Source organism: Chinchilla lanigera, unplaced genomic scaffold (genome assembly GCF_000276665.1).
Source record: "Chinchilla lanigera isolate Chin_1 unplaced genomic scaffold, ChiLan1.0 scaffold00021, whole genome shotgun sequence".
NCBI classification, from domain to species: domain Eukaryota; kingdom Metazoa; phylum Chordata; class Mammalia; order Rodentia; family Chinchillidae; genus Chinchilla; species Chinchilla lanigera.
In genome coordinates, this window is record NW_004955422.1 from 24,501,727 (window position 1) to 24,517,335 (window position 15,609).

The 15,609-nt window shown below is 43.3% G+C and overlaps 1 protein-coding gene across 2 annotated transcripts in view; it reads right to left on the reverse strand.

Moving 5' to 3' along the window:
• The window catches only part of Rpn2 (ribophorin II), a 53,152-nt gene that overhangs the window by 4,439 nt on the left and 33,104 nt on the right, over positions 1-15,609 (reverse strand). For both annotated transcript variants that reach the window (XM_005384723.2, XM_005384722.2), the window contains exons 10-16: positions 12,294-12,385; positions 10,320-10,434; positions 7,222-7,416; positions 5,943-6,029; positions 3,554-3,649; positions 2,168-2,243; positions 394-523 (exon numbers count right to left, since the gene is read on the reverse strand). In XM_005384723.2, the coding sequence (XP_005384780.1) occupies positions 394-523; positions 2,168-2,243; positions 3,554-3,649; positions 5,943-6,029; positions 7,222-7,416; positions 10,320-10,434; positions 12,294-12,385 (791 nt within the window). The remainder of the gene's footprint in view (positions 1-393; positions 524-2,167; positions 2,244-3,553; positions 3,650-5,942; positions 6,030-7,221; positions 7,417-10,319; positions 10,435-12,293; positions 12,386-15,609) is intronic.

Sequence of the window (15,609 nt, forward strand, 5' to 3'; positions counted from 1 at the left end):
TTTTTTTCCAGCGCTAGGGATGACACCAAGCACATGCTAGGCAAGTGCTCCACCACTGACCTACGTTCTCAGCTTGACAAAGGAATTTTTATACAGCCAGCAAATTAACAATCTTTCACCACCCATTCTAACCCATTTTCATCTTCATAAAGCAGTTATTTTCCTCTCTCATTCTAATGTGTAGAGACATAAATTACTGTGGTTTTAATACACTTACAGGGGATCATTAAGGCCTTTTTCTGACCTAGAAAGTTCCTATGGCTTCTGTATTAGGCTGGACTATAGCAGACTTGCCCTTAGGATCCAAGTCATGTTGCTACATATCCTGGCCTAAGGGCTGGGCTGGCAGAGCTGACACAAACATCTCTAATCCCTACCCAACCCCAGCCTCACCTCTTGACTGCCTGCTGGGCCAGCATCCGATTGCCAGCCAGAAATGTCACACTGCCCAGGATGGCCAGGTACTTCAGGGTCTGGAACATGTTGAGCTGAGTCCAGTACACATACATGAGCCCCAGCATAGCTAGAAGAAAAAGTGTCATGATACCCAATTAGGGCTGGGGATGTGGCTTAGTGGATACCCAATTAAATGACACAGTGACAATGCCCTAGGATGGAAGGGAATTAGAAACAGTGACTGTTCGGTCATGAAAAGGTATGCATTTCTAGACCAGCTTGTTTTATCCCTCTTATGTGATGCCAGCGAGTAACTTAATTTATTCTTGCTTTTCGAATTTGACTTGTAAGAAACGTAGAGGTAAAAAATCAGATTTCAGCTACTCTCTCTCAATCCATCTTATACATATTTCTCTGCCTTTTTTTTTCTCCCGCAGTACTGGGAATTGAATCCAGGCCTTTACATTAAGTTACACCTCCAGCTCTTTTTTATTTTGAGACAAGATCTCACCAAGTCACCCAGTTGCCCAGGCCACAGTCTTTCTGCCTCAGCTTTCCTGAATGCATTATAGGCATGTACTACAATTTTTAAATCTTAATGAAACTGTGTAGGATATAGATAAATGAATACTTTTTTTATTAAAAGCATGCTTAGAAGTCAGGCCTAGTGGCCACGTTAAGCATGATTCACCCTTGGGACTAGGAAGGGATCAAAGGGGACCGAGGAGAAAAGTTTAGTGATAAGGGCTAGAGCTGGGTACTGAGAGCCCTGGGTTCTAGTCCAGGCTCTGCCCTTATCAGCCACTTCTTTTCTCTGAGCCGAAATTCCCTCACATGTCAAACGGGATTATAAACCTTGCTAAGTCACTCCTATCAGGGTTGTAATGAGAATCAAATGAAGAAACATACACAAAAAGAAAACTGGCAAAATTTTAAAATTTTTAAAAATCATGGCTCTGAACAAATTTATATTCAGATTTTGTTCTCAGTCTGAGCCCAGAAAGCTATCTTCCAAATCTAGTAACTGAGCTGGAGAGAAAGGTCATCCTGTCAAATCTGCCCAGAAGGAGGTCAGAGCACTGTGAGAATCTGATCAAAGTTACGGACTCTCTCTTTCCCCAGAAAAATGCAGACACACATCTGCCTGGAATTTCAAAGGAGTCATTTCCAGAAGCCATACGCAGTGGATGCAGAGATGATGACCCCTGAAAAAGGCCGTAAGGCAACACTGATGCAAGAGTATCAAAATCTATGAAATGTCGGATTTGTGAAATTACTGTCTTGTTATTGCAGGCTGTTTAGGCCCTAAATTCTCAAGAGAACAAGGTAGGACAGCACATCTGACCATGGAAGGGATTGTTCTCCATTACTGTCCAGGCAGAGCGGCCAGGACCTGCGAAGATGGATGAGGTGGGGAAAGATAACCTTTGGAAAGTGCATTAATGCTCTCCATCCAGGAAGATGGCTCAGTGTAAAGATACGATAAGTGAGTAATCTCTGGAAATGAACAGGGCTATTAAATGCGGGTAAATGGCCTGCCAACAGCCTCCTAGTACAATGAAGCCCAATATAATGACAGCTGTTCTGAGCTGATGGGCCAAACAGGTTTTATCATCATATTAACTGTTCTAAAAGGCCAGGAGGAAAAGGGAAATGTTATGCTATTAAGTCATTATAGTTAATAGGTTGAGGGTCTACTTAACAGGGCCTTTGTGGGGACAGACAAAACATCAGAAGAGGTTAAATAGAATTGGCAGCCTGGGGCACTTACCAGCATGTCCCAGGTGAAAGATAATTGTGCTAGGAGCAAAAGTGAAGTTGGAGACATTGGCTCCAATCCGGATCCACTGAATGAGGGGAGAAATAAATTAAAAAGACATTAGAACTTAAGACAGGCAACACGTGCCATACCAATACTAATCCAAGGAACAGCCCTTGGTGCTTAGAAGTTCACACATACTGGAAAGACAGGAATTTCCCCAAGTGATAACCACTCTAAGACGTAAGGAAAAAATTGTTACCTTTTTCTTCAGAAAGGAATCTTAGCACCTGTTCTGAAATGTGCTTCGTTAACTCAAATCTCAACATCATTTTTTATGACAGCAAACACTTCTATTTTAAAACAGGTGAAACTATGAGGCTGAAAGGTCAAAAATTGCATTTATGATGAAGTAACTGGCTCGTCCATTAAGTTCCATAACAATTGGTATGATAACTGCCCTGGGAGCTGATAGGACATCTGTCCATTGTATAAATTCTGTGCCTTTTGAAATTCTAGTCAAATACAAAAAAAGGTGTTCATACCCTGAGTTTGGTTCTCAAAAACTTGTGGAATGCTTTTTAGACTTAGATTAACCAGTAATTCTTTTCTTGCAATCAAGAAATTCATTAGGAACAATTTTCCAAAAGTAAGAGTGAATGAATTTTCCTCAAAATTCTCTGAACTTCGAGGATGCACACTATGTTTATAACTTCAAAAGAAAAACAAAGAAAAATCCAATTAATTGGTTTAAAAATAGATAAACAATACAATGAACATACAAGCTAAATGTTTCTTTCCTCTGTACTCTCCAAAATGTCTTCTCTTGAGAGGGGACCAACACTACTATGTATTTTTAAAGATTCTTCCACAGAGAGGATCACACTCTACAACTATCCTACTCCTTGCCTTGCTCACTTGGGCCACCTATCAGCAAAGAGATCTATCCATTCTGTTAACAAGCCGCATACTGTTGTATTATGCGCGTGTACTAATGAACTCTTGCTTTTATGAGGACTTCCGGTTGTTTACTCCCCACAGAAATGGAATGTGCTGCCTCTGATCTCCATTCTTCATTGCCAGCGGCATGGGCCTTGCTTTTTCACACTTCATCTCATCTGAACACTCCCATGGAGTATCACAGCCCACACACTTTTGTCACTTTGGTTCTTGGGAACTTTCTCATGCCCCCTCGTTAATGGATCAGTTTATCTGGCCGCTCCCCCATAGCAGGGAATTTTGGTTATTCTAAAATGTTTTGACCATCAGCTCAGGTCACAGCTGCTGGACCCCTCTGGAGCTGTGCTGAGGCCAGAGCACAAAGCCTCCTTTGCAAAGGTTATGTTTGCCAAGTCTGGCGTCAGACACCCGCTGCCCATGCTAATTACAGTGACTCACCAGAGCAAAGAGTAAGAGCAAGGGCGAGAGGATCAGGGCCGTGAATGTGTTGGACACTACCGTGGGGGGCCTCTTCTCAGGCTCTCGGAACAGGTGCTGCCAAAAGAAGACACACAGGGAAGACTTGGGAACAGGACCTTCTGGCAGGGGTAGCCAAGTACTCCAAAAGGTCAATGGCAACCACGAAGAGGAAATGCCCCCACAGGCTAAAAGCTTCTGGCAACAAGTGGCCACTTGGCCTTTCACCTCTTAATGCTGCCTTTTGAGCCCAGAGGTCTTCCCTTCCCAAGATGCTACACTGGTCCCAGCTCACTGCTTGGCCAATTCTTTTTCCACCTCCAAGACTCCTTGCCATTTACTGGTTACAGAATGCAACCCAGGTGATATCTGGCTGGTGCTGGGGAGGGTGGCCAGGTCCATGGACCCAAGGCAGGGCTCTGCATTTCTTCATGCTTTGGGTTCCAAGGCATTTGCTGCCACCTTACTTCAGCCAGCTTGCTGGAGCTAACGTCTTCTCCTTTTAACACCAACAGCGCCTTACTACAGATGGTTCCAGCCCTAACTCACCTGTTTTGTCCCAGCCACGGCTCTAAGGAAGAGCTAAACAAACTTTTTCCTTCTTTATGCCACCTGCTTTCCAGAGTTAAACCAAAGGCCTGGGTAAACCTTTCTTCTGATACTTGATTTTTTTCCCAAGCAACTCAACATGAATTCTCTTTGGGAAGCTCACCTGGTCAGTATGAAGAGAAAGCAACAGACTGGGAACCCACAGACCTCTGTTTAGCTCCAAACTGACACATATGGCTATGAAGCCGCTCTCTGCCGCAGCTTCCAGGTGGACAACTAGGCACACAGAAAGCAACGGCCACCCTACTAGGCTTGTTAAGATACTGTGAGGGCAAAGTGAAACAGGGCACTGAACAACTGTGCTTACGAGATGTAACACACATACAAACCAAACCTTTTTTAAAGATCTGTTTTTCCTCCAATGTACAAACTATGGCCATCCTGTTTGCCAGTGCCCAGCAAACCCAACTCTGTGATGAGGCTGGCCCACCTGAGGCTCTTGTTGCTAAATTTTCACCTCCTCTTTGTTGCCATCATCATGAAGATTTCTAAATGATCTATAGCAGCTGCTACCACCGATTTACTCCACTTTCCAGGTCGGCCAGCACGCTTCCTCACCACAGCTGTTCCTTCTACTTGCTAACTGCACTGCACATTCTTTTCTATTGTTGTTCTGTCAGACAGGGTCTTGCTATGTAGTTCAAGGTGATTTTGAACTCACTATGTAACCCAGGCTGGCCTCAAAGTCGTGGTGATCCTCCCGCCTTAGCTTACTGAGTGCTGGGATTACAGACATGCGCCAGCACACCTGGCTCTGCCTTGACCAATGTTGCATCAACATAGAGAGAAGTTTCAGGAAAAATTCTATTACTCCACTTTTGAGGTCTTGAATTTGTTTTAACACGTTTCCGCCAGCTTGAACCACTGGGAGTTCAGAGTCGCGCAGCAGGGGGATGTACAAATACAGCCCCACTGTGAACATGCTGAACAGTAAGTGAGAAAAAGTACTCCACTTTTAACACTTCAAAGTTATATATAGGTTTCCATGTTTCTACAGTTTCACCATGTGTCATGACTGCAAAGCAGTCCACTGAATGGATCTACTTCAGTTTCCTCACCCAGTACCCAAACTGTTTAAAAACATTTATTTTGCAAAATAAATAGAAACATTCCCAAGCCCTTCCTTCCTTCATCTTTTTTCTGTTTTGTTTTTCTTTTTTGAAACAAGATATAAGGTCTTGCTATATAGCTCAGGCTGGCCTCAAACTTACAATCCTTCTGCCTCAGCCTCCTTACAGGTGTGCCCTGTCACACCCAGCTAAGCCTTTCTTTCCTTACTCATTCTCACTTTGATCCTCACAGCGCTCCTCTGAGCTGTGGTGGACAGTGTTTGTTGATTTTTGTGCTGGAAGGAGAAGCAGCCTTGGTAGCGATGAAGAACTTGCCTACTGGAGTAAAGCTTTGTCCTCCAGGTGAGTTGGGTGATTAATGCGGGAGGGAAGAGGACAAAAGCTAAAGCCTGTAGCTGCCGAGCAGTGATCTGAGGTCTGTGCCCCTGCATGGTAGAAAAAGTGAACTCCGATTTTATCCCCAGTTCTGCTCTCTGGGAATCCGCACTGGCTCTCTGAACTTGTCTGTCCAGCTTCAAGACAGGACTGCTATTTTCCCTGCCCTAATTCACAGAGTGGTGAGGCTCAAACACAGAGTGGTGAGGCTCAAACAATAACATACCACATAAATAGGTTAAAGGAAGGACCAGAGTTACAGCCCAGGGGTTTGCTGCTTCTCTCACTATGTCCGGTGATAAGGCCTTTGGATATACCTGAATTTCCTGTTTTGGGGTGAAAAGGTTCTGGGACAGGACAGTCGAGGGAGCTTCTTCTTCTGGGAACTTGATGACCACATCAGCCTAAAAAATAAGAACAGCCTTTAGGGCGGCAGCAGTAGGGGCGGCGGGGGGGTGGTGGTGGTGGTGTGCTCTTTAGCGGGATGACTCTAAATCACATCTGCGACCACAACTGAAAAACGCTCCAGGCAGCCCAATCACTTCTGATCCATTAGTTGACAAATCGAGGTAGTACAGATTTTAAGAACAAAACAAGTATTCGTTGAAAACGTTTTTGAAAGCAAGAGTTCCAATTTTCTACTAGTATGGAAGAAAAGAGCCCCATACAGCTGCTTAATACAAAAATCCCAGCTGGTACACTGGCTGTTTCAGCTGTAATCAGAAACTGCTGCGTGTCCTTTGGAGGTGCAATTTAGTCACACAAGAAAAAAACGTACACTCTTGTACAAAAGTAGCTCAGAGTCCAGGAGAAGAAAGGGAGCCATGAACACAAGGAAATGCAGCTGTCCCCGGCTCCTGCAAAGGGACTGACCCCTCTCAAGACTGTAATCTGGCCTCTGCCACCTCTCCAACTGTACCCTCTGCGGCTCTCCACAGGGTTTAGGGGCTCTGAAGGACAGAACCACTCACTTTTCCCCAGAAGCACATTGAGCTTCTCGGCACTGCTCCCCAACAATCACCCCACAGCCCCCAGATAACAGCCTGACAAAGCCCCTGCCTTCCAACTCCTTGCTCAAAGCTATGTCTTTCAGGAAGTTTTCTGTCATCACACTAACCCAAAGTGAAGGGTATAGGTGAAAAGTACAATGCACTACACAAGTGGTCATTAGTTTAATAGCATTTTGCAATCCTACAACTATCATATACCATCCTGAACTACTATGAAAATTCAAATCTTATTCCTCCCATGAGGCTAGCATAGCTCAATGGCCAGAGCCTTTTACATTTATGCATTCTCCGTAACCTTATTGTAACACAAAATTCTCCTTCCAGTACAAAACAGGAATTCACAGATTACTAAAACTCATGAGGGTAAATTTAATTTCATTTATTCAGTCAATATTTATTAAGCACCCACCATGCAGCAAGCTATCTGCGTGAGCCTAAAACTACAGTACCCCACCTCACGATGCTTCTTTGTTGCCTATGAGAGGCCTAGGCAAGGCTAGGTAAAGAGCCACGGGGCCCAGAAACAAGCTATGTGTGACAATGGCACAAACACCCTCAGCTGGGTCAGGTACATCCAGACACATACCACATTCCAGAGAATTGGGTTCTTCAAAGTGGCATCTCCAATGATTAAGTAGAGAGTATAGATGCCTGAGGCCGAATCAAATTCAATCTTTCTTTCAGAGGTGTCCAGTTCAAATTTGTATACATTCTTGTTGTCCGGCTCAGCAACAAACACCACTTCTTGGCCAGTCTTCTGATTATGAAGTCGGACGAATGTCTAGATGGAACAATAATACGACCTTTCATCTGATCATTTCAAAACTCGGTGGGTGCTGGGTATTCTGTGCCCACCTACAAACCCAGCACTATGGAGGCTGAGGCAGAAGGAGGACAAGTTTGAGGCCATCCTGGGCAAGTCCGGAACAACTTAGCAAAAACAAAAAAAGAAAATCAAAAGACTGCAAACATAGTTCAGTTTGAAGGCCACCAGCACCTCAAAACAACAGCAGCAGCAGCATCAACATCAACAACCTCCCCATGGGCCCAATGTTAAATCAACTGGACAGCAGATCATCAGTTCTTTCAGCAGAGCAAGAGTTCTGAGATCTGCCAGAGACACCCACAGAGTGGAAGCAATGGCCGTCTCATCCTAGTTTCTAGTTCAGAGACAATTTTCTGCTGGTGCAAGGAAAGAAATTTAACTTAGGGGTGTAGCCAGTTCTCAACAATTTGGGGATTAAATGCCCAGTGCCCAGTTTGTGGATGATTTAAATCCTTTGCTACTGCTGCAATTTCTTCTTCCTGCCAGCCTTTTGGCTACTTTGCTGCCCAATTAACTTCTTCACTAGAGGGTGAAAAGAAGGGAAATGAGCTGGAACTGTAAAAGGACCGTTTTCAATTTCCCAGCGCCTCCAGCTAAAGATTTAGTAGAGGACACTCGGGTGTTGATAGCAAGGCAGAGTTCTAATTGAGCGGAGCAGCCGGATGTCATGGAGAGAGCCCCTGCTCTGAAGACAGATAAAGCAGGCTCCACTACTTATTAGCTGAGCAGGTTATTTAACTTCCTTGAACCTGATTTCTTCATCTTTAAAGGAGGCAGATTAACTTCTGCATGTGGTATATCTGTGTGAAGCTTTCTAATAGCGAATGCAAAGCTCAGGGCCCGGTATACGCTAACTAGTCAACAAACAGTTGCTAGTAATATTCTCAGTATAATGATATTAAGTCTTAAACCCTCCCCCCAGTGGCACAAAAAACTAAGGTTTCTGTTTCACAACTGCAGAGGTACCTTGGTTCACCAACTCAATTTTCTCTGTAATACTGGTCGCAAACCAAACTGGACGAGAACTGAATCAAATTTCCCCATAAGGTCCACACTGAACCTAACCATTGAATTTGATTCGGTTCTCATCCAACAGTTTGTGACCAGAATTGTGGAAATAATCAAATTTGTGAATGTACAGCAAAATTTAATACCCACTCAGCTTTTCTTTGAAGTTTTTGAAAACAGAGAAAGCATTCAGCAAGGCAGGTAGGTTGGTTCCAATTACAGATCATAAAGCACAAACATTAAATGAGCTGCCATGGTCACTCAGTGCCAGACCTAGAGAAAAAGTCGAAATCTCTTCTGTTAGTTACACCTGGGCAACAACGAATAGCACCTAATGAGGAAAAGGAGCCCAGAGATGCGAACCATCCTGACTATAGTGATTAGTCTTAGTTAGCAGTGGGACTTACAAGTCTGGATGCCTGATCTTTTTAGTTAAGTGCAAGTGGCTGCCACGCTCATCTGCAAAATGCTATCTTTATCTGGGAGGTCTCTGAGCCATGGATTCCAAAACAGAACTAGGAGGAAACAAGTGTTCAGTTCAAGTTATGTTTCCTCACCTACTTTCCCTGCCCTAACCCTAATCCTACCAGTCCAGCCTTAAAATTTCTTCCCTTCATACTCTTCCTCCTTTGTGTTACTTGGTTGGCAAATGTCACGCTGGATGAGAACTGGGAAATGATAAGAAGTGCTTATAGGTCAGCCAGCCATGGCCAAGCATCCTGATCAAGATGCCTAGAAAAAAGAGGTGGAACTGTAAGAGACCCTGGAGTTTGAGGGTGGAGGGGAAAGGAGCAGAGAGGTACCAGGACTGAGGCGCTAGGGGCAGGAGCTCAGGAACACAGATACAGCAGCTGCAGCTATAAGAAATATAAACAAGGAGGTTTGCATGTAATTCTATTCACTGCAGTAGTCTGCTCTGACACTGCCTCTCAGCCTAGACACAACTCTGCTGGTTCCAGCTAAGCCAAGCTGTGAACTCCCTCATTCTAACTATAAGCAGCCAAAGTATTTACCTACAGTTTCCTTTACACAACACTTAACCACACATGTGGCAGGACCGAGAGTAGTTTTTCCTCAAATGAAGATGATAGAGGCAGGAGGTAGGGGAGGTATCTGAGGGCAAGGTGCCATTTTAGGTTCCTTGGGGAAATGCTATATGGTTTGAAAATCTTTGAAATGATAATTTCCATTTATAGATTTTTTTAAAAGTGTACTGCTTTTACTACACAAGTAGACACGAGTTTAAAATAGCTATTCTTCAGAACCCCACAACAAAAAAACGATTTCAAGAGCTGTGCATGGCGGTACACACTTGTGATCCCAGCAGTCGGAAAGCTGAAACAGAAGGACTGCTGTGAGTTCAAGGCCAATTTGAACTACATAAGCAAGAGCCTATCTCAAAAAACAAATGAACAAGATCTGGGTCCTCTGCTTAGGTTTTCCTTTTTTTTGGAAATTTTAATCTTTTCCCTTTTCCTTTACATCAAAAATCTAAAACATTTCAATTACGTGCTAATTTACCCTAAACATCTTTTCAATACCAGCTCATCGTTTAAAGAGGAATGATGGGCCAGGGATATACTCAGTGGCCTAGCGCCTGCCTGGCAAACGCAAGGTCCTGAGTTCAATTCCTAGTACCCACAAAAAATAAAAAAATAAATACGGCATGGATTCCAGGTGAAGAGTTACACCCAGAATGAGAGGGGCAGAGCACCATGTGGGACTGCCAGGGCTTGGAGTCAAGAACTGAAAGCAGAAACGAGGCATTTTCTCTTGTCCATATTAAGTCACATCATCACTCTAGTATACTCATGTTTCCAGCCAAGAGAACTGTCTGGCTTCTTCCTGACCTGGTGAGGGGTAAGTTCAGCACCAGTGTTCACATCCACCAGCTGGAAGAACAAGGCAAAATTCTGGTGGCTGTCTGCGATGAATGTGCCCTTGGCTTTGGCTGGGTAGGTTACCCTGAAAGAGACATTACACAGAGTCGTCAGACAGGATCTGCATATCTTAGAGAACAGGCAAGGAATACATTCTTCATTTGACTGCCTAATCCTCCCTCTCCCACTGTACGATTTCTGTGGTGGGCAGAGAGATGAACAGAAATGTCTGTGGCCTCGGGTTAAAGTGGATTGATAGGACTGGGGCTGTAGCTCAGCAGCACAGCACCTGCCAGGCAAGCATGAGGCTCTTAGTTTGATTCCCAGTACCAACAAAACAAAACAAAGTGGACTGCTAAAGCCCGAAGTGAGAAAGGTTTTCTGCTGTTATTTTGTTTTTGTTTCTCTGAGCTGCTGGGAAATGAGTCTAGGACCTTGCACACACCAGGCAAATGCTGTACCATGGAGTTCCACCCCCAGCCCGGCAAGCCAAGACTGAGAAAAGCACAGAGTAAGCCTTCATCAGAGTCTGAGGAAATGCTCTGTACCTCTGGGCTTTCACTTCAAGGACCTAAGGTCTTAACTCAGCCAAGCCATTAGAGCTCCTGTGGACTGCTGCAGGCAAAGGCGGGCTGAGAGCTCGGCTGGCAGAGCTGCAGGAGAGACAGTCATGGAATGCTGCCGGCAGCATTGTGTGTGTAAGGCTAGGAGATGGGGGAAGGAAGGAATACAAAGAAAAGAAAAAACATTTTGAGCTTTTGTCCTAGTTGTATCTTTTTCCTGGATACCACTTCAATTTATTTTTCTGCCCTTAAATTGGGTTTTTAAAAGTCATTTTCTTAAAATGAAGACTTGAGGAGGAAAATTATTTTTCGTCATAGCTATCTCCTGGGACTTGCAGATAAGATGGCCAAGGGGTAAATAAGCCAAATGGTTATAGAGCTCACATCTGGCTTTATTTCCTATTTATACTTGCATTTAATACCCTGGTTTTAAATTTACTCATGAATAAAGGCCAACTCCTCATTCTATAAACTTTGGAACATACCCTCACAGATATTACTTCAGTGAATTCTCAAACAATGATTTTCTCTCTAATATCAATATAATGATAACCAACCAGAGACAGAAACATAACTTGAAAGGAGTGACTACTGGCTTCCAGGCTCCAGCTAACATTCCCTACTTTCAAAATGTGGTCTCCAGTGTTCACCTACTAACTGGTCTCTACCACCACGCCAGTTAAATAAAATTAGGATATAAACTATGTCCAGAGATCTAGATAAGCACCTGTCCTCTTTCCTGCAAATGGCACCACACAGCATTCTGACCAACCATTAATGGTCACCTTCGGCTGTGCCTGAGGTCAGCAGGAACAAGTACTATGACTCAGTGATGCCCTCCGTGGACTTGGCAAGGGGAGGGGCAGCCTTGATGCTCGGTGTTTGCCCCTCGATTCTAAGGACCTATGAGGCTTCCAACTGACCACAGACTTACCACAGGCCAGAGACGGTTTCCATGAGGCCAATGCAAGTAAATTCATGACTAGGTGAAGATAAGGCAACTGTGCCACAGTGTAGATTAATACATTGCTTTTCCGCTCAGACAGTCTTGTTATTAAAAAAAAAAAAAGTCACTTGAACTAAATAATGTGCTTAGTGACAGAGTCAACTCAAGTCTTACATCCTAAAAGTAAGCCTTGTATCTTATTGTGGACTGGCAGTAAGCAATTCACTCCTGGACTGAACATCAGGATAGATAATTCCCAAATCTGTTCAGATGCCAAGCAGAATGCCTAGAGCAGCACCACAGAAACTACAGTCTCCAGAATGTGGGGAGCAAGAGGGCTCGCTGCAGAGATCCCACATGGAGGGCACAGTGCCCAGACTTGCTCTTCTCGCTTTGGAGATGGGGACCCCACAGCCCACACAGCCTCTCACCTACCGGGTAGTTTTGGGTGCAATACTCTGATCCTTATCCACAGTGGACAGATCGACATTTGTGATGCCAACTTCAGTAGAGATCTTGACTCTAAGCTAAAGCAAAATACAGAAGACAAGCATCAAGTCAACTGGTGGGTACACAAAGAATGAACATGTATATCCTAAGTTTTCTACTCTTAAAAAAGTTAAGGTACCAAAATCCTATGACAGAAATCTTATTTTTTCTTACAGCGGTAGGGATGTGGACAAGATGCCTTCAAAGGTCACAGCAAAACTGACTGAGCAAGGTAGTCTTTTCTGTCTGTCGATCTTGAGGCCTAAAAAGCAGCTCCTTGATTCTTAGTCCTTCTTTCATTTTCTGGCTTTGGCTGGATGATACATATGTATTTTTTTTAAAGGTGCACCTTTTCATGAGTCTTTTAAAATAAAGGGAAAAACTACGAAGCAGTAATTTATTTTGAGTTTTTTTTGAGACAGGGTCTTGCTATGTTGTTCAGGTTGCCCTTGAATTTGCAGTGATCCTCCTGCCTCATAAGTGCTGGGATCACAAGCATGTGCTGAAGCAGTAACTTTTAAGTAATTCAAATCAATAAGCACTCAATTCTGTATTTTTTTGCAGGGGGCGTACCAGTAATCGAACTCAGGACCTTGTGCTTGCCAGGCAGGCGCTTGTGCCGCTAAGCTATATCCCCGGCAATAAGAACTCAATTCTAACAGCAGCTAAGATTCAATGAGCAGCCAGGTGTGGTGGCGTACACCTGTAATCCTAGCACTCCGGACACTGAGGCAGGAGGATCACTGAGTGTAAGGCCAGTCTGGGTTACAAAGTAAGTTCAAGGCCAGCCTGAACTGCACAATGAAACTCTGTCTCAAAAAGACTCTACCCTCCCTGCAAAAAAGATTCAATGAGTGCTTACTCTGTGAAAAGTACTGGCTTTGTAAAGATCTCATTTAATCTTTATGACAACACTGTACAATATTGTTATTTCAAATGTGAAACTAAAGGTTAGGAGATTAAGCTGCTTGCTTAATTAGACAGCCGTAAATGACAGAGCCAGTATTCAAGCTCAGGCACTCAAAATCCACGTGTTTAGGCACTTAAACTGCATGAAAGAGTACTACAACTACCACAATGACCTAAGAAGCTATGGTAATTATCTGTATAGCTCACCAAATGCTTATCTGTCTTCTTTACAAGTGGTAGAATTCTAACCTCTTCTCCCCCCTCCAGTAAGGCATAGCAGTGTGGCTTGCTTTGGCCAATGAAATACGTGCAGAGGCAGACCATCATTTTTAAGTGGCTAGAGTTCCTGTGTGATTCCGTTTTCCTCTGGTGTGGGCAGAGACAATATACAAAGCAGCTTGCTCCATCATCAAGGTCCAGGAGGGAGAAGATGAAGCAGACAGAGCATCCACCTGACTCACCAGGCACTTACCTTTTTATTTTGAGACAAAGCCTCACTAAGTCACTAAGTTGTCCAGGCTGGGTTCAAACAAAGCTTCAGCACTTTTCTAAAATGCCATATATCAAGGCGTGACAGCCTCAAATCAAGGGCAAAGAAGAAAAATTAAAAAGAGATAAAGATAGCTATCAGCTAATTCTTCTTAATAGCCTTCTCTCCCACTTCTATGATAACTATTTTGTGACAAAGCCTCAATTATCAGGTTGAACTCAGGACCTTGTGCTTGGATGTGTTTGGATTTGGTTTAAAAAAAAAAAAAAAAGAATGTAAAAGATTTATTACCAGAAGCTGTGAGGCTATTACCATCTATTTTTGAATATTCAGCCACCTATAGGCAGAATGGTATTTAGCATCACTGCCTATCATGAAGCTAAGCAACTAAATGATGATGCAATGGAGGAAGGGATGGCCGCAATTGGAACAGACTTCCCAAAGAGGGAGCTAGGAGCCTCTATTTTGGCTCTCTGAGCTCCCTAAATAGACTCATAACTCACAGGGCTTGGAACCAGAGCAAGTATTGTGGTACACACCTTAGCCAAGAGGAGTACTCACAGCAATTTCATCTGAAGACAGATGAGCAGAAGACTTAAGCAAAGCAGCAACCAAAGAGCTTTGACCAGGCTACTAGCTTTTAAAAGAGATACCAACTAAGACCATTCTCCCTACATCTCCCTATCACAGGTACAATGCCTTGGTACAGGGGATACACAGATGACAATATACACTTCCTGTCCATACACAAACCATAATTAGAACAGGCTGCTGCTTTATGGAGGAATGTACAAAGTGCTGCAAAAGTGAAAGTGCAGAATAAAAAACTATGACCCAAGTTTGCCTGGGGGTGGCCCCTGACTGCAGAGTGGGAAACCTTCCACTGGCAGGAAGATAAGGAGGTAATTCAGACCTCAACAGTTGTGGGAGACGCAAGAAATTAGTAATACTCCATGCTATAAAAATGTGTCTGCAAGTTAACTACTCTACAATCTTTATCAACATTAACCAGAAAATTCCTTCTTCATTTCTATGAATCATTCTCTTAAGGACTACTCATTTAATTTGTAAATGTGATCTTGACATTATCATCCCACCTAAATATCCATAAACAGGAGACTAACTAGATAAATAATACATGCACACTGTGAATTACTTTGAAGCAATTAAAGAGAACAAGGTAAATGTCTATGGATAGATACAGAGCTATTACCTCCTCCTTTCAATTACAAAGTTACTTTAGTAGCAGAATTATATTTGGCATCACTGCCTGTCACTGAGTCTAGATAACAGGTAAAATTTTACAGGAGTGTTGTGGGATGGGTTATGATGTGGGCTTCAAGTAACTAGATCCTCATGGGTAAAGCTAAAATCCTCTACTTTGCAACAAAAGCAAAGAATACAGCTCTTTTTATCAAAAAATCCTTCTGTATACGCAAAAAAGAAATATCCTCTTAAATCACTATTATATGCAATCTTTTTTTACTCTCTTGGTTTTTTATTTTTTTATTTCCCCAGGAGTGCCAGGAATTGAAACCAAGGTCTTACACACACTAGGCAAAGATTCTAACACTGAGCTACAATCTCTGCTCTTTTTAAAGTTTTATTTTGAGACAGGTCTTGCTAAGTTGCCTAGGCTAGCCCTGAATTTGTGATCCTCCCCACTCTGCCTCCTCGGCAGTTGGTATGTACCAACCATGCCCAGCCTTGTACTTTAAAAAAAGTTTAACTACATGCGTATTTACCCCAATTTTTAAAGTATGGAGATTATCTGGACAATGAGATTGTGGTCACATACTGTTATCTTTATATTACTTTTTATATTACACATACCACCCAACATACAGTCTGCCAGAAAAAAAA